The sequence below is a fragment of the Euprymna scolopes genome, chromosome 23 (assembly GCF_053919585.1).
Source record: "Euprymna scolopes isolate OS-2025 chromosome 23, ASM5391958v1, whole genome shotgun sequence".
In the NCBI taxonomy this organism is placed as follows: domain Eukaryota; kingdom Metazoa; phylum Mollusca; class Cephalopoda; order Sepiida; family Sepiolidae; genus Euprymna; species Euprymna scolopes.
In genome coordinates this window covers 10,293,931-10,313,666 of record NC_136504.1, presented here as the reverse complement: position 1 = coordinate 10,313,666, position 19,736 = coordinate 10,293,931, and the positions used below count along the sequence as shown (strand labels likewise).

The 19,736-nt window shown below is 38.1% G+C and overlaps 1 protein-coding gene across 2 annotated transcripts in view; it reads left to right on the top strand.

The window, feature by feature from the left end:
* The window catches only part of LOC145245744 (uncharacterized), a 73,811-nt gene that overhangs the window by 30,229 nt on the left and 23,846 nt on the right, over positions 1–19,736 (top strand). For both annotated transcript variants that reach the window (XM_080107342.1, XM_080107341.1), the window contains 2 exons: positions 2,562–2,651; positions 19,043–19,156. In XM_080107342.1, coding sequence (XP_079963468.1) covers positions 2,562–2,651; positions 19,043–19,156 — 204 coding nt within the window. The remainder of the gene's footprint in view (positions 1–2,561; positions 2,652–19,042; positions 19,157–19,736) is intronic.

The following is a 19,736-nucleotide window of genomic DNA, read 5'->3' as shown; positions in this document are numbered from 1 at the left end:
AGTATTTCATGAATTTCACCTAAGAGGAAAAGGACAACTTGATCAGTGACCTAAGCTGAGTCGGTTGAACCCATTAAAATGTTAAAATGGTTAGGGGTATTATTTCTGGTCCAAAATTTGTTGTCAAAGGTTATTATAGACTTTCTAACTATTAATATTAGATTGGTTTCGTCTGGAGTTCTATTAGTTATTCTATGTGCTATTAAAAGAAACTTGTTTAATAGGATTGGTGATATAGATTGGGAATGTGAGCTGATGTCGGAAAAAAGAAATTTAAAATTCTTTTTATTGTAAATGTTTGACAACCATTTAATGGCCTGGGTAGAAGATTACAATAGTGGGTATTTTGTTACAGATTTAATTTTAAGGATAATTATATCGAGGATATTTATACTAACTAAGCCTATATCTGATTTTGAGGGGCAAATCAGTCTTATTAAAATCACCTTTGCGATCTTTTAAAGAAAATCTTGGGGTACCTGGTACTGTTTTTTCAGTATATTTGTCTGTTTTAAGTTTAGTGAAGATATTTTTTTGCTTCTGTGTTTTTATTAAGTTCCTTATACATGAGAATTTTTATATTGTATATAGACGATGGTATAAAAATTTCTAGTTTTATCCACCGGTACTATTAGTTTATTTTCGTGGCTTTTTGATATTGATTTTGAAAAAAAAAAATTTTAAGGGTTTGGATGACACGCTTTTCGTTTTTTTTTTAAATTTAACATTTTTAATTAGGCTAAGTAAGTCGTTTTCAAAACTTTCAATGTGCTTGTTTTATTTTAGGGTTTATATATGTTTTTAATTTGTAGTGTTTAGCCGCTTTTCTTTGCGCTCCATCTTCATTGGTATTTTCCAGTTCGTGGGGTTGCACATCAATTGGTCGGTGTTTTTTGGGGGTTTATTTACATGGGGATCACCACTTATCAAGGCCCGAAGGCCACTCAGGGATAAGCGTTATTGCGTGTACAGTAATCAATGAGATAGTATTGTAGTAATCATTAGTATTGGGGGTTTTGATAGAGTGTCTTACTTAAGGGGGCAGTTTGTCAGGAGTTTGTTTATGTTGGACTTGAAGACGTCCAAGTTGTAGTCAGGTGGGAAACAGGCAAGCGGCAAAGAGTTCCACTGGCGTGCAGTTCTAAGAAAGAAGCTTTGCTCATGGAATCTACGTTTGGATTTAGGCACAGATAAAGAGTGGGGAAAATTATTGACAGTAGTTTCAGCCAGACGGGTGTTTCTCGTGAAAGATTGGCGAGGGGGGACGAGGGATTGGAGCTCAGACGAGCACCTGCCATGGAAATAGCGATAAAACAAAGACAGGCTTGCAACGTCTCTTCTGTGGGAGAGAGGTTGCAGGGAAGAGAAAAGGGCATCCCCCACTAAACCCAAAGGCAGGATAGGCTGTTTTTAGCAGCTCCCGCCCAGATGTGGCAGCAGTATTCCATCCTTGGACGTACTTGGCTTTTATAAAGATATAGAATTGCATCAGTAATGAGATATCTTCTGGAGCGGTAGAAAGATCCTGCCATTTTCCCAGTGTCCCTGGCAACAGATTTGATGTACGTGTTCCACAAGCTTGTCAAAACATGGAGCCTCTCCAAGACGAGAGCCATCCATTTCAATTGATGCCAGATGGGGATCAGAGCGTTGATGATGTAAAGATAGAAGCTTGGTTTTGGATGCATTAAAAGTGACCAGCCACCTCTTCCCCCATTGTACCACGTGCTCAAGATCAGAGGAGAGAGAATCAGAGAGAACTATGTCATTTACGGCCTTTGATGTGTTGTCATAGATGGTCGTGTCATCAGCATAGATGTCAACGGTTAATTTCTATTGAAGTGGTTATTGAAGTGGTAAGCTTTCCATCTCATATTCCTTACACTTCCAATCAAGCTAGTCATTAGATGGTATGGGCATATATATATATATATACATATTTTAAGGGTGTCACTTTCTAGCATTAAGGGACCTCAACAGTGAAGAGGGTGTGATTTTGTTCCTAAGCGAGTTTTTCTAGGATATGTAAGTTGAGGGGGTAAAAGTGCTTGGTTGCAAGATCTGTTTTTTTTTTCTTTTTTTGTCCTTTCGACAAGTATTTGTTATCGTCGCAAAATAAAATGTTGATATGTCCCCGTCATCGTTTCAGTCTAGCTTAAGCAAAACATTGTTCTTTGTAAAAGTTTTATGCGCCCTGTCTGTTGGTTTATATACGCCAACATTTATTCAATAATTTGATACGCCGCTATCCAACACTAAAATGAGAACAGTAGTCCGAATAATCCAGATCATGCAATATATTATTCTAAAAATTCAATTGATTAATAGATCTAATTTGGAAATCTATCCAAGCAATACCTTTCTTTAAAAAATGTCATCAATAGTTAGACATGCCAAAAATTCTTAAAGCGTTTTTTAATTCTTTTCTATAGTAAAGTAATAAATCCTGATTTTCAAAACCTTCCATATAATTGTAATTGTTTCACTTTTTTTTTTTTATTAATGGCGTCACTTTTCTTTGTCGACAATTATCAATATTTTTGATTTGATTCCATTTTCAGCGCCAAGCTACAACCCTTGCCAACAATTCCAAGCACCGGCGGATGGAACTTGTGCTTTGGCGTGTAGCAACAATAACGATTGCCCAGGAGGTAATTTTTTTTTCATTTGTGTTCAAGCGTACGGTAACATTTAATGCTACTAAGACTAAACTCCTTTCCTTTAACAAGTACAAAAGCATTCTCAACTAATGATTACCATGACAAATAACAACCTACCTGAGAGCCTAAAAAACTCCTCTGTCAAACATTCACAGGTAATATGAATTGGAACAAATAGATTGAAAACGTTGCCAAGTCTGCTGCACAGAAGGTAAGCTCCTTCTACCGTGTTAGAAAACTACTCACACCAGAAAACATTCAATATCTTAAAAAAAAACATTAGGCAGGGTCCATAAAAGAATCTCAAATCCAATAGGTCCCGCACCATTGACCCAGCTCTAACCTCTGTCCCATCGCTGCGATGTGGCATCCCTGTGTTTGTTTTACAAGTACTTAAATGGAATGTGCTTCGATGAATTGATAGCACTGACTTGACAAGCAGCAAAAATCCCACCTCTTTACTGCTGAAAATCCTTCAATTCGACCAGATACACTTGAAGAAGGTTGGGGGGTTATGTCTACCGAAATGTTGTGAAAATAACACTCAAGATGAAAACAGTAGTTCGGAGAATCTAAATAATACGAATAATCAACCTTCATTTGAAAAATTCAGAAACGTAATATCAAGAATATTCATATTAAACATGAGAATGCATATGAAATATAAGAAATAAAGAAATGCCGCTCAAAATTTCATAAAGATACTTGAGTTATACAAGATACACCTGAAGAAGGCCAGAGGTTGCATCGGTCGAAACATTGCTAGGCAAACTGTGGTGAGTTTTCAGATGTTATCCTTTGATATTTGATCCATATTTCACAAGGTTGGTGTTTCAGACAGTAGTGTTTTTATGAATACAGAGAGATACATTTTTTTTTTGTCTACTCACATTCACCCTGAAAAGCCATGGACGTAAGGGGCTACTATTTCGGACCGTGCTTAGAGAAGATGAACGAGATGTTGGTTTACATTACATTTAAACTTCTGCATATCAGTACAGTAAGGGAAACAGCTAGCAGGAAGAAAATTCCAAAGTCTAGCTGTTCAAGGGAAGAAATTATTAGAGTAAAAAGCTTTTTGGCATTTAGGGATCTCAACAGTGAAGGGTTGTGATTTTGTTGCTAAGTGGGTTTGTCGGGTATATGTACGTCAAGGGGCCACAAGTGCTTGGTTGTAAGATCTTATCATTTTTTGTTCTTTCGACCACATGGTCTTGTTACGCACATGTTTGAGTGGTTGTCGGTGATTACAAGGATTTCTTAGTTTCGGAAGAAGTCACACTGAGTTGTTGCAACACTTCTACCTCAAGGGGCGTAGAAAATTAGTGTTAGGGCTCGGGGTAGAGTAGGGGGAGACCTGCAACTTGATTACCATAAAGTGTTGTCCGTCGCAATCACCTGTTAATTGTTGCAAAAGAAATGCATTAACATACAGTTTGTTTCATGCTTTTGTTACCTCAAACAAAGCATGTTGTCAGTTGCAACGTAATGAGCTACTATTTGGGATTATGTCACAAATGATATAATCTTGCTGCTGAACTCCTCATAATCCTTTCTTAGTGGACTATAGGGAGTTCAACAGCAAGATGTTTGTTCACATTACATTTCAACTTCAGCAGGTTAGTATTGTTAGAGAAATAGGAAATAGAGAGAGAATTCCAAAATCTGGCAGTCTGAAGGAGGAAACTGGACCATGAGCAATGTTCCTGGCAAAGAATGAAGAATTGTTGTTTCCATATAGCAGTTATTTTGATCTTGTGAAGTATTTTTTATTTTATTTAGTTCCTTACATCAAGTGGCTTCATGCATTGTCTGGAACGATTTCCATTGAAAAAATAAATGATTACCAATAGTGATGGCACGATTCCAATATTTTTTCCAGATTCTGATACATTTCACGATTCTGTACTAAATTCGGATTCCAATACAATTACTGATTCCAATTTTTTTTTATAAATCTCCAAATATTTAACTATACGTTTGTTATTTTTCCCTGCTTACCGTAAAACTCACATTAACTGTTCAGATATTTTCTTAAACGTAAAAATACATTTCTGAAGGATGATCTATCGATTTTTGTTTTATTGGTAGTTAAAAATCAATGAATATTTATTATTTTATCATTATTACCAGCAATGGAAGATTTTGTTTAAAATAAAATCAAATAAAAAAAGGCAATTAAAAGAATCGTTTTGGCATTGGAAAATAAGCACAAATTTTTCCGATTCCAATACCGATTCTGATACCCTCAAATGTTTTGATTTTTCTGATTCCCAATTCTGATAATCGTCCCAACACTAGTTACCAATCTGGCTGTGTGTAAAACCAGTGACAGACTAGCTACCTGTGAAGCTTCAAAATTATTAAATGTTATGCTTAAATCATGCTGAAACTCCAGTTATTGCTAGTTAACTGTAATTAACTACGCCTGCTCTTGGTTTGTAATTTGAAAGAGGTTGTTATTTATCTGCTCCAGTTAGTGCTACAGAAGACAGAGACAATACAACTAATTCAACCTATGAATCTTAATGCTTGAAAATAAGTTCTTTGAATATTAGATTAACAAGCAGGCATATTTATTTATAAATCTCAGTTCGTAGAGACGTTCTAAAAGTAACGCTTCCTATTTTTTTTTATTCCACCCAAATAGATCAGAGGGGATTGCAAACAGTATTGTTATGATGACTGAACTTATGCATTCATGACCTGAAAGTTCCATCTCTCTATTGCCGATATTGACGGTATGAGGCTCTCAGAAAGCAACCTCTGTCATAGACATGCATCCGAAGCAGAGATGCGTCATTGAATTCCTCCATACAGAAAAATTTAAACCGATCAACATTCACCGGCGCCTGTTGAACGTTTATGAAGCCGATGCAGTTGATGTCAGCACGGTTAGGAGATGGGTTTGTCGATTTCAGAGTGGCGATAGAGATGTGAGTGTAGAAATGATCTCCAGACTTTTATGACTGAGGCATCAAAACAAGTTGGAAAAAAATGCATTGAGAGTGATAGTGACTATGTAGAAAAATAAATTCTGAAGCATAAAAGATAACTCATTTTAATGGTGTCACTTCCTTCTTCATAGTTCTTCAATGTTTTAGTTTTTTAGTTGAAAAATAGGAAGCCTTACTTTTGGAATGACCGTCATATACACATATGTATAATTATAAAATAAATATTTATACATACAAACACGAAGTGTTATATGCTTATGCAATCATCAGTTTAGGGTAACAATTCCTGCTGGTCATGAGATTTGAACCCAGCTATGAAGCCACCTTTTGCTGAGCCTCTACCTCAGAGCCACCAGACAAATGGCACAGGAATGAAGGAAAGTAAGAACTATTAAACGCCGAATTCCAGGCGAATACATTAAACAATCTAGAATGTTCAAACTAGTGGAAGTCGTGAACTATGCATAAACGCTAGTTAACTGCCTTTTGGTTATTATTCTGCAGACAGTGACAATCATTAAGTATACTTAGAGGGGCTTGTCAATTACAATTATATATATATATATATATATATATATATATATATATATATATTGCAATCACATTAGATCAACCAATTAAACAGGTGTGTATCTAGGATCACGTTTAAAACCACAATGGCATTTATAGGTACTTAATTTCTCTTAATTTCTGCGTTAATTGCCTGGAGGTAGAATGCTAGCCCATGGAGTGAAGATTGAGTTTGTGACTGGGTTCGAATCTCTCAACTGGCAGTAATTGTCACTTCCTACACTGATGATTGCGTAAGCACGAAACACCAGTGTCTGTGTGTCTGTAGGTATAAAATAGTTGTTAACTTTTATTTATAACAATATTATCGTTATGAATAAATATTTACTTTTATACCTAGAAACACTAGTATTCTATACTTTTGCAATCATCGGTGCAGGAAATGATGATTTCTACTGGTTGGGAGATTCGAATCCGCTAAAAAGCCAGGTTTGCCTTCATTTACTAGGACGTTACTTTCAGACTAATTCTATTTGATTCAATTTAATTTATTCAGCATAGACTAAAACATTACATGTTTCATTGCCGTTAAGTAGAGTGTGGGATCTCCAGCTACGATATAGCTAGAAATGTTTTCTAAATCATTAAATCATTTCTCTCTGATAGGTTGATAAGAGTAGTGGTTGATGGGCAGACATCAGAAGCTCACAGTATTAATGCTGGAATCCCTCAGGGATCCATCCTGGGCTCAACTCTCTTCCTGATCTACATTAAATCACATCCTTACATCATTCGGAGACATCTATGCTGATGACACTACTATCTATGGTAGCACATCTAAGACCCTAAACGACCAAGTTCCCTCCGATTTTTAAATTTTTAAATTATAAATCACATTACTTAATATTGAATTAGCTCTAGGACATTTAACTATCGAGCTTATTATATATCTAAATTACAACGAGCATTTCCTGTATTTTAATTAAACTAGTAATTTCACTATTACATTAAAATACACTTAGCTCTTTAGACTATTATTCTAATCTCCTTTAAATTTATATATATATATATATATATATATATATATATATATATATATATATCACATTCCAAAACGGTGAGCTTGCCTTTGGAATACGGCCAACCGAATGACCAACTCTGCACTACAAGGACACCTGGAACAGAGACCTGAATATTTGTGGCGTTCAACCACAAAATCTCGAGTTAAAGACATCTGATCGTACAGCCTTTTCAGCAAAGGTCAAGGACGGCATCAAATTATCAGAAAAGAAGAGAGAAAGACAATGGGAAGAAAAGAGAATCTGCAAGAGAGAGAGAGAGAGAGAGAGAGAGAGAGAGAGAGAGAGAGAGTGGATAGCGTTCACACCTAATGGCCCCCACTATTTCTAGCACTGACTACATCTGCAGCAACTGCTAACGAAGCTGCAAATCTAAAGTTGCACTATCTAGTCAAAGCAGACTCTGTACCACCAGACTAGATACAGAACACCATTGTTTCATGAGACATAAGGTTGCCATTATATATATATATATATATATATATATATATATATATATATATATATATATATATATATATATATATTATAAACATTATATTCTTTTTACATCTATATATATAAAAGCGAAAATGTATGTATGTATGTATGTATGTATGTATGTATGTATGTACGCTTTTCCTCGATGTCCACAAAAGGCTTCTTTCAGAGAAGCGCTTGTTCGGTTCACAACTTCTTAAAACTTTTTATATCATCTATAAATTGTAATATCTCAGAGTTATTCACGGAGCTCGCCTGTCTATTTAATTTTATTGACTTTTAAACGTTAATTATTCGACATTCCCCGCATCGGCACGCGTTACATTCGGTTTTCGGTATAAAAAAAGCGGAACTCGACTCTAATCACCGGCCGAAAGCCAGTTGTCTCAAGAGAGCTAAGTAACGTTTGTTCAATGTCGACTTCGTCATATCAGACTGTAGCTTTGATTTCGCTCCTCCTAATAAACAGGGAGCGGGTTTTTAAAAACAAACAAACCGATTTATTCACCTCATTCAAAACTGTCCCGCACAAAATGCTTACTGCTGAATTAAACCAGGACCAAACTCAAAGAAAACCAACCTGCCTCCTCCCTGGAGGCTTGCATTTACTAATATCCGCGGGCTTGAAACTAACTTAGATGATGTTGAGTTATTTCTCCTTGTAAACACCCCGGATATCTTAGCATTAAGTGAAACTAACCTTCACTCCTCCATTCCCTCTAACCACTTTAACATGCCTGGTTATCTCCTACTCTACCATAAGGACTCGGACAGACATATGCATGGACTTGGAGTCTATATTCGTAACACCCTCCCTCTGACTAGAGAAATAAATCTAGAATCAGAGGACCAGGCCTTTATGTGCTTCAGACTAAATATGCAACACAATATTATCTACTTGTATTTTCTCTACCGCTCTCCCTCAAACCAAGACTGTACCCTAATAAACAAAGTCTCAGACAGCATAGATATAACACTCTCCCTCGACACTAACGCACAAATACATGTATTTGGTGACTTCAATATCCACCACAGTAACTGACTAGGATTCTCTAATCACACAGACGTAGCTGGTAGCGCAACAAATAGCTTCTCTATATCCCATTCCCTATCTCAGTTGGTTACATTTCCGACACGTTTCCCAGACTAGCAAGAGCAACATGCCTCACTTCTAGATCTCTTTCTGACAACGGTTCCCGATGACTGTACAACAAATGCCCACAGCCCACTCGGGAATGCTGATCACGCTTTAATAATGGTAGAAATCAGCCTAAATTCTCGCCCTAAAACTGAAGACCCAGCCGTAGGTGACACGATAACTTATTTTTTTATTCTCGTCAGCTTTAAGACTATATATATATATATATATATATATATATATATATATATATATATATATATATATGTGTGTGTGTGTGTGTGTGTGTGTGTGTGTGTGTGTAATTAAAAAAAACTCTGTGGACCTTGCTTGCTTTCTTGCTTTCTTCTCTGTGATAATCAGGTGATTTCATCTTTTAAAAAAGGGATTTAGTGAATTTATATATATGTGTATAGACATGGCTAAGGAATGAGGTAGGAGAATTGTATGTTTTAGTTTTTGATTCTAGCTTATGACAACCAAGTCATGTGTGTGTATATATATATATATATATATATATATATATATATATATATATTAGTGTTAGGACGATTAATCGGAACCTTTGTGGGGTGTCAGAATTGGAAATATTGGTGCCTATTTTCCGATGCTAAATCGATTCTTGTCATTTTTTATTTGATTTTTTTTAAAGTAAAATCTTTCCTCGCTGATAATATTGAAAATTCATTCATGTTAAAATACAAGTAAAACTAAAATCGATAGATCATCCTCCAAAAATGTATTTTGACGTTTAAGAAAATATCTGCATATTTAACATGTGTTTTTATGAAAATCGAGGAAAATAACAATCTTATATATATATATATATATATATATATATATATATATATATATATATATATATATATATATATTAGTTTTGATCTTATAATTAAATAATTAGAGATTTATGAAGAATCGGAATCAGTAATTTAGCATGAAATCGGTAATTGTATCAGAATCGGGAAAAATATTGGAATCGTCCAGTCTCTAAATATATATATATATATATATATATATATATATATATATATATATATTAGTTTTGATCTCACTATTATATATTAGATTTAATATAATAATCGATAAAGAATTGAAGAATTGTCTCTATAATAATAAATGTGTAATCTGCATAAATAAAAATTTTCATATTTAAGTGTACCTTGCGACCGAGCAACACTGGGTGACCTACTAGTATATGTGTATGTGTATATATATATATATATATATATATATATATATATATATATATATATATGTGTGTGTGTGTGTGTGTGGGTTTATAGAAAAATATGCTTATTCAATTATGTTTCGCCCTTTATCTATACCAATCCTTTTATTCATCAAGCTCAGTGTATGCTAAATATAACAGCATATACAAATGAATGACAAAATCTAAATTCCAAGATGTTCATTTTACTGTTTATTTCTTTCAGTATGTTAAAATGTTCAATTCTTGTTTTTCTGTAGGGCAGAAACAATCGTATAGTTGTGTCAGTTTTTTTTAATATTTTCCGCCCCGACTCATCAGAAGAATATTCAAAAATTGACATAGTTGTGTGATTTTTTTCTGCGCTACGAAACAAGTACTGTCAAGATGAACTACATCTTGGAATTTGAAATATAGACTTTGTGCACACCTATATGTGTGTGTGTGTGTGTGTGTGTGTGTGTGTGTGTGTGTGTGTGTGTGTGTGTGTGTGTGTGTGTGTTCTTATAATTTCAACCTCAGGGTGTATTTACTTCAATCATTACAAGTTGTTTCTATAGACGGGATAAACAAATTATCGAGCCCATGTTGTCAGATGATTTAAGCCAAAACTGAATAATAAGAAAAGATTTTTGATTACATATGGGTATTAAAAACCAAGATTTGGAGTAATGGATAGAGATGGGAGAGTATATTTAAATAAATTAAAATTAACAAAGAGAGAAGGAAATAAAGGGGATTGAAGATGTTGTAAGAAGTTGCTTGTTAAAAAGGATAAAATAAAAAAGAAAAGGAAAATATGACGAAATAAGAAGAGGAGATAGAAAAGGATAAATAACGGAAGTGTATGTTCCGACGTGTCATGAAAAAGACGCTGAAAGGGAAAACAGGCGACAGTTTGCACAAGTCACTAAAGTTAGAAAAGTGTCTACAAATCTCGGCAGCAGTGGTAGGAGGCAGATAGTCAAGATACGTACAAATTTAAAGATGCGTCCAATAAAATTAGACTCTCTTTAAATAAAACTAGCGGGGGGTACATGGCGTTGCCTGGGTGTTTTCAGGTGTGTATGTTTTTGGGTAAATAATAAAGTGTGGAAAAAATGTGCGATATTTAACGGCAGGTGCCCGTTTTTGACGAGTTAATGACGTCAACTTTGAGTGCCGGACAGTGTTTTATTTACCGCGAGTCTGTTCGCGTTTTTTATACGAAAAAGCTTAATGCATATGCGGCGATCGAAAATTGTTGAATATTTATCTTTGAAAGCCGGCCAAATTAAATAGACAGGCGGCCCAGTTGTTAATTCGTAGCCTTAACCAACTGTTTATACCTTCTCTTTAAATTTATTTATTTAATGCATTCTATTTACATATGCGTAGAAATGGTCTTTAACATTTTAGTTCCATGCGAGCCGTTTTGTGAACAGAACTTACTCAGAAACGAATAGTCTATACAAAAATACAGAACAGAGCTAGGAATACCTTTCTTTCTACTATAGAAGACAGAAGAACTTTATTTAAGTAGTATACTTAATATATGCAATCACCGTACGCTTGCTTGTATTAAAGTGTCCTCCATGATACCCATACCATACCAAACCACTGCACGTGGCTCAAAATTTAACTGTCACTATATTTGTAACTGCAATATACATAATCCCAGCTGTGATACTAGGGCTAATTTTCTGAGTAGATGCAACACTCTGCGCCTGACCTTAATGACTACAATTCCAAATCCCAACGAACTAGCTGTTCCTATAACTGGGAGAAAAAAACCTAATAGCTAGCTACGAAATCTTATACATTTTACCTCCAAGACGATTGCGTTTGTCTTACCTGCATGCAAAAAAAAAAAAAAAAAAGTTCCCCCCTTCTTCAAACTAAACCTTACCTGTAACTCAAAAATCCTAATGGAAATCTATCTGTAAATAAATAACCCCTCTTCTCTTGAACGCTAACAATCTACTCCTTCCAACCTATCCGCCACTAAACTCCCACATTGCCCCGCATCTGTAGTGGAATCGCTAACTTCCAGCCACTAATCCCTCACATGCAAACTGTTTTAATAGCCATCACTAAACATCTATACATTTCTACCTCTAAGGCATGCATTACAGCTCATTCCTATCCAGTAAGGGATTTAACAGCCTATGCACACAGAGGCAGGTACTTAACAGCCAAAGTACTCAAAAACAAAGCGATCTGCACTACGCAACTGTCTCCTCGAGTTTTGCAACGATTAATACGTTATTAAAACGACACTCCTTGTTATGCAAAATGCCCCATGACTCTTACTAGAAAATACCTACAACTTCAACTCTATTCGCACCTACTGAAAACCTGCCCATATATCTATTCACCTAATTACGCATGACTCAAAACTTGCTGTCTTATCCATGCTATATTGCACTTACATCTTAACCCTCCTATCATCTAAAATAGCGCGGGCACAACTCGTAGCTCAATTCTTAATACCTACTCATACTGTAACATTATCCTAGACCTAAGCTAACATGAATAAAATAATAAAAAAACGGGGTAAGACTAAAATCACATTATCTCCTCCCTAACAAGCCCTCTTACAATCATAGACGCTTACACTGCATGAACTTCACCCACCCCCTTTATCCATTAACAAGTAAATAGCATGTCCCTAAATCACTTTGAGGAGTGTAACTAATCAGCAGAGATATAATCCCCCACAAACTTACCCAGTAACACTAACCACGCGGGGTCGCAGAAATACCTGGATTAGAACCTAGGCACGGAGAAAACACTCTCGGGGCTGACGGACCCAGTAGGTCTTCCCAGATCATCCGTCTAGGAGAAGGAAAACTCTGAAACTAAACCAAAGGGGAGAGAGGCCTCTTCAGTCTTGGATGACAACCTTCCTAGAGCTGGTGACTCAAATAAAGTCACCGGTTTGCAAACCTAAATTGCTTAAGGAGTAGATAGGCTCTGTCTATCAACCGGCTTCCATACTCCTTCTTTGCCTATTAGTCAAGCGCAGAGACACTATCTCAGTGATTCGACAGAAACAGCCAGCGGTAGATCTTGTTTCCTGGCTAGGGCAATGAACGCCGTTCTTCCCCATTCCCAGCACGCCCCACCTCTAAAACTGAACATTTGGGAGTGCTGATATGCCTGAGCGATTAGATTGGGTTGACCTTCTTCTAAAGGGTTGAGGGTACCGGATTGACAGTTCCTGGCTGCTGTTCCCGACTGGTAGTACAGGAGCCCTAACTCTTTGGTAGCGCTTAGAGCGGCTGCTCCATCAACAGTTGAATAATATCGGGTTGTTTGTAGTGCCATGACGCGCATGGAAAGGGACCCTGCACTCATCCCCGGTGGGCTTTCCTGAGGCCACAATCCTAATTGGAGAAAGGTCAGCTGATGGTCTACTTGTGATACATGTCTGAAGCTCCGCATAACCTCTTGTTTAGCTCCCCCTTACCGAAACTCTTATAAAAAAATATGACGACAGTACAATCTAAAAATAAGCTTAAACCAGGATTAGGGACAAACAAATTCAACTTGCCTCCTCCCTTGAGGCTCTCATTCACAAATATCCGTGGGCTTAGAACTAACTTAGCTGATGTTGAAGCATTTCTCTTAACAAATACCCCGGATATCTTAGCACTAAGTGAGACTAACCTACACTCCTCCATTCCCTCTAACTACTTTAACATGCCTGGATATCTCCCACTCTGCCGTAAGGACTCTGACAGACATATGCACGGACTTGGAGTTTACATTCGTAATACCCTTCCCTTGACTAGAGAAACAAACGTAGAAACAGATGATCAAGCCTTTATGTGCTTTAGACTAAACATGCAACACAATATTAGCTACTATTATTTTCTCTACCGCTCTCCCTCGACTCAGGACTGCTCCATAATAAACAAAGTATCTGACAGCATAGACACGGCACTGACCCTCGACACTAGCGCACAAATACATGTGTTTGGTGACTTTAATGTCCACCACAAAAACTGGCTTGGATTCTCTACTCATACAGATGCAGCGGGCAGCACAACCCATAGCTTCGCTATATCTCACTCCCTATCACAAATTGTTACGTTTCCAACCCGTTTCCCTGACCAGGAAGAACAACACACATCACTTCTAGATCTGTTTTTGACCACAGTTCCCGATGACTGCATAACGAAGGCCCACAGCCCACTCGGGAACGCTGATCATGCAGTGATAATGGTTGAAATCGCCCTAAACTCTAGACCCAAAACTGAAGAGCCAGTGCTCAAAACAACGAGATATTATAATAAGGCTGACTGGGAAGCCATCAGGGAACTAATTAGAGATGCTCCATGGAAAAATATTTTTTCTCTCCCTGCTGAACAATGTGCAAACGAGACCACTGACTGGTTCAAAACTGCAATCGAAGCGCATGTTCCCATGCGGAAATTTTATAGTAAGCCCCACTCTCCCCAATGGTTTACGTCGACTTGTGCAACTGCCATTGCTCAAAAGCAGCATGCATACCGTAGGTTTAACCGACATAAGTCCAGTTCAAACAGACTGAAGTATATAGAAGCTAGAAATAACGTTAAGAAAGAAATAGCAACAGCTAAGAGAGAATTTACGGAAACCACTAAAAAGCGCATCGAAGAACAAAAACTAGGAACTCGAGACTTCTGGAAAATCTACAATAGTGTAGTAAATAATGGGCAATCAACAATTCCACCACTAACCAACAATCACGAGGTTGTCTCCTCAGCAACCGACAAGGCTAACATGCTTGCCAGTCGGTTTGCCTCAAACTCCACACTGGACCCTTCCAACCACCCCCTACCTGACTTTCCTATGCGGACAGACGCCACACTAGACGATCTGAAAACCACCCCTGCTCAGGTGCATGCTATCATAAAAAACCTTGATGCCTCAAAAGCATGTGGACCTGATCTTATCCCAGCTGTGCTATTAAAAAAGTGCTCAGCCGAAGTAGCTTCAGTTCTCTCCAAACTCTACAACAAATGCCTTAATGAAGCTTGCTTTCCGGGCTGTTGGAAAACTGCTTCTGTTGTACCAGTATTCAAGAATTCTGGCGAAAGGACAGACCCATCAAATTATCGCCCCATTAGCCTCCTCCCACTTTTTGCCAAAATATTTGAGACCATAATTAACCATGCTCTAGTCCATCATCTTACAGATGCTAAACTACTGACTGACAAACAATATGGATTTAGACAAGCCCGTTCCACAGCAGACATCCTAACTGTGATCTCTGAACGTATATACCATTCACTGGACAATGCGGGGGAGGGCAGAGCGGTAGCTCTAGATATATCTAAGGCTTTTGACAGGGTATGGCATGAGGGTCTCCTCAGTAAAATCAGATCATACGGTATCACGGGTAGAATACTTAACATAATTAAATCCTTCTTAGATAAGAGAAAAATCCAGGTTGTCCTCGACGGTCGTACATCTAAACAATATGATATAAATGCGGGGGTGCCCCAGGGTTCTATCCTTGGACCTCTATTGTTCCTGATATTCATAAATGACCTCCCCGACAACATTGCCTCTGAGATGGGTATATATGCTGATGACACTACACTCTATGGCAGGCACGACAGGAAGACGAATGAACACATTTCTAAAGAAATGGCAGAAACACTAGAGGAAGACCTCCAATCTGTAGTGGAATGGGGACAAAAGTGGTTGGTCGCGTTCAATGCTGCCAAGACTAAACTAGTTTCATTCAATAATTACAAGAAACCCTCTCTACCACCCATAGCAATGGCCAACGACTCTTTATCTGAGAGTCCATCTTTCAAACTCCTTGGCCTAACGTTCACAGGAAACATGAGTTGGAACAATTACATTGAAGGCATTGCCAGGGCCGCTGCAAGAAAGGTGGGCTCTCTCTACCGTGCTAGAAAACTACTAACACCCGAAAGTATCCTGTACCTCTATAAGGCCACCATTCGCCCATGTATGGAGTATTGCTGCCACATCTGGGCTGGTGCATCTGCTACTTGTCTCTCGCTCCTTGACAAGGTTCAAAAGAGAGTCACAAACCTGATAGGCCCTGAACTGGCATCTAAGCTTCAGCCTCTGTCCCATCGACGAAATGTTGCATCCCTCTGCCTTTTCTACAAGTATTTTAGTGGTGAATGCTCTGACGAACTGCAATCACTTGTGCCCCCACGACGTGTGCACCCTCGACAAACCCGACAGGCTGCTAAATCCCACCCCCACACTGTAGAGATCCCTAGATGTAAAAGATCTTTTTACTCCAATAGTTTCTTCCCCAGAACCGCTAGACTCTGGAATTCCATTCCAGGTCCCTGCTTCCCCAACAGTACTGACGTGCAGAAGTTCAAGTGTAACGTGAACCGACACCTTGCTGCCCAAATCCCTACATAGTACCCCAGTAGTTGTTGCCCCTGATAGTAGCCTCCTACACCAAAGTGGCAATTTGCCTTGTTTGGAGTGAAAATGTAATAAAAAATTAAAAAAAAAAAAAAAAGACCCACTACTCAAAACAATGAGGTATTACAAAAAGGCTGATTGGAAAGCCATCAGGGAGCTCATCAGAGATGCCTCATGGCAAAATATCTTTACTCTTCCAGCGGAACAGTGTGCAAATGAGACCACTGAATGGTTTAAAATTGCTATTGAAGCACATGTTCACGCACGGAAATTCTATAGCAAGCCCCACTCTCCCCAATGGTTTACTTCTGCTTGTGCAGCTGCCATTTGTCAAAGGCAGCATGCGTTCCGCAGATTCAACCGACATAAGTCCAGCTCAAATAAACAGAAGTTTATAGAAGCTAGAAATAATTGTAAGAGAGTGATAGAGACAGCTAAGACAGATTACTCTGAAACCACCAGAAAACGCATTGGAGCACAGAAATTAGGAACCCGGGATTTTTGGAAAATCTACAACAGAGTAGTAAATAATGGACAGTCAACTATTCCCCCACTATCAAACAATCATGAGGTTGCTTGCACGGCAACTGACAAGGCTAATCTGCTTGCCAGTCGGTTTGCCTCAAACTTCACACTGAACTCGGTACACCACTCACTCCCTGATTCTCCTCTGCGAACAGACGCCACACTAGACGATTTGAAAATCACCCCTCCTCAGGTACATGCTATTATAAAAAACCTAGACACCTCAAAAGCATGTGGACCAGATCTCATCCCGGCTGTGGTATTAAAAAAATGCTCTGCCGAGGTTGCTCCAGTTCTGTCCAAACTTTACAATAAATGCCTTAACGAATCTTGTTTTCCCGACTGCTGGAAAACCGCCTCTGTGGTACCAGTCTTCAAAAATTCTGGTGAAAGAACTGACCCACTAAATTATCGCCCCATTAGCCTCCTCCCACTTTTCGCCAAAATATTTGAGTCCTTAGTTAATCAAGCCCTAGTCCAGCACCTAACAGCTGCTAAACTCCTGACTGACAAACAATATGGATTCAGGCAAGCCCGTTCAACAGCAGATATCTTAACTGTAGTTTCTGAACGTATATACCGTTCATTGGATAAAACAGGGGAGGGTCGAGGCTTTTGATAGGGTATGGCAGGATGGTCTTCTAAGGAAAATTAGATCATATGGAATCACTGGAAGAATTCATAATGTAATTAAATCCTTCTTAAGTAATAGAAAAATCAAAGTTGTCCTCGACATACATCCAAACAATATGACATAAATGTGGAAGTACCTCAGGGGTCTAACCTTGGACCTCTATTATTCCTGATATTCATAAACGACCTCCCTGATAAAATTGTTTCGGAGATGAGTATATTTGCCGATGACACCACTCTCTATAACAGATATGAGGGGAAAACAAATGAACACATATCCAAGGAAATGGCAGAAACACTAGAGGATGACCTCCAATCCGTAGTGGAATGGGGACAAAAATGGTTGGTCACATTCAATGCTGCTAAGACTAAGCTTGTTTCCTTCAATAACTACAAGAAACCTTCTCTACCACCAATAGCAATGGCCAAGAACGCATTACCTGAAAGTACTTCTTTTAAACTCCTCGGCCTAACGTTTACAGGGAATATGAACTGGAATAGATACATTGAGAGCATTGCCAAGGCTGCTGCAAGGAAGGTTGGCTCCCTCAACCGTGCTAGAAAACTACTTACGCCTGACAGTATCCTATACCTCTATAAGGCAACCATTCGCCCATGTATGGAGTACTGTTGTCACATCTGGGCTGGTGCATCTGCTGCTTGTCTCTCGCTCCTGGACAGGGTTCAAAAGAGAGTTGCCAACCTGATAGGTCCTGAACTGTCATCTAGGCTTCAGCCTCTGTCCCATCGACGAGATGTTGCATCCCTCTGCCTGTTCTACAAATACTTTAATGGTGAATGCTCTGACAAACTGCAAACACTTGTACCTCCCCGACGTAAGTACCCCCGACAAACCCGACAAGCTACTAAGTCTCATCCCTTTACAATAGAGATCCCTAGGTGCAAGAAAGCCTTTTACTCCAATAGTTTCTTACCCAGAACTGCGGGTCTTTGGAACTCTCTTCCGGGATTCTGCTTTCTCAACTGCAATGATATGCAGAAGTTCAAGTGTAATGTTAACAAACATCTTTCTACTCATCTCCCTTCATAATGACCCCGCTAATTAAGTCCCTGATAGTAGCCCCCTGCTTCAACGTGGCACTGTGCCTTGTTTGGGGTGAAAATTGGATTTTAAAAAAAATTAAAAAAAAAAAAAACCCATCGCCGTCACGTCAATCAAAAACGCGCACCTGTTTTTTTTTAAACACTTTACTATTTTCCAACTGCGCGTCGTGAAGGCTTCGTTTTTTTTTCACGGGCACCTGTTTTTTTTTTCACATTTTCGGTTTTTTTTCATATACCCCGAAAAACACCTGGGCAACGCCGGGTACCCCTCGCTAGTCTATCTATAAATCGTAGTCTCTCTCTCTCTCTCTCTCTCTCTCTCTCTCTCTCTCTCTCTCTCTCTCTCTCTCTCTTGCTCTCAATTTTACTTACACTTGTATATATTTACTTTTTAGGAATTTGCTGTTATCATGGATGCAGTAGTACATGTGGTTCTTTAACTACCGGTCCAACGACAGCTGCAGCTCCCACGCCAGCCCCAACTCCAGCACCCGCTCCAACTCCGGCACGTAAGTGATTTTGTTTTTTAATTTCAATTTGAAATATCATAATTGATAATCGGAAAACACCAATCCTTCCTTGAAAATGACGTCCGCAACCAAACTCTTCACTAGTTTCAGGCGTATCTTTATAAATGGACTTGAATTTAATAATCGTCTGCATTGTTTTTACAATTGTATGACGCCGGGTTTTGTTCAGAATTAGGTCCTCATTAAATCCCCCTCCCTCCCAATGCCATAACAACATTGAAAATTTGCGATGTTGTTTCAATGAAATTCATTATAAAAACCAAATATCTGTTTATATGTCCAACTAAGTCTTGAAAATACACAATAAACACCCACAAAGTTGGTATTTTTTAATCAGTGTAATCCCGGATGTATAATACCTAATTTTTATAAAATATTCATTATTTCTGGGTCAAATGATTTAATTTATGATTTAATCTTATCAAGACTACACACATCATTTAATGTTATCATATAATCAATTTTCCAGCAACTAAATAAAGAGATATATATCTTTTAACACAGTTATTTCTCTTAAGCAGACTAGAATTGCGAATGTGTGTAGGTACAGGGAGGGGAA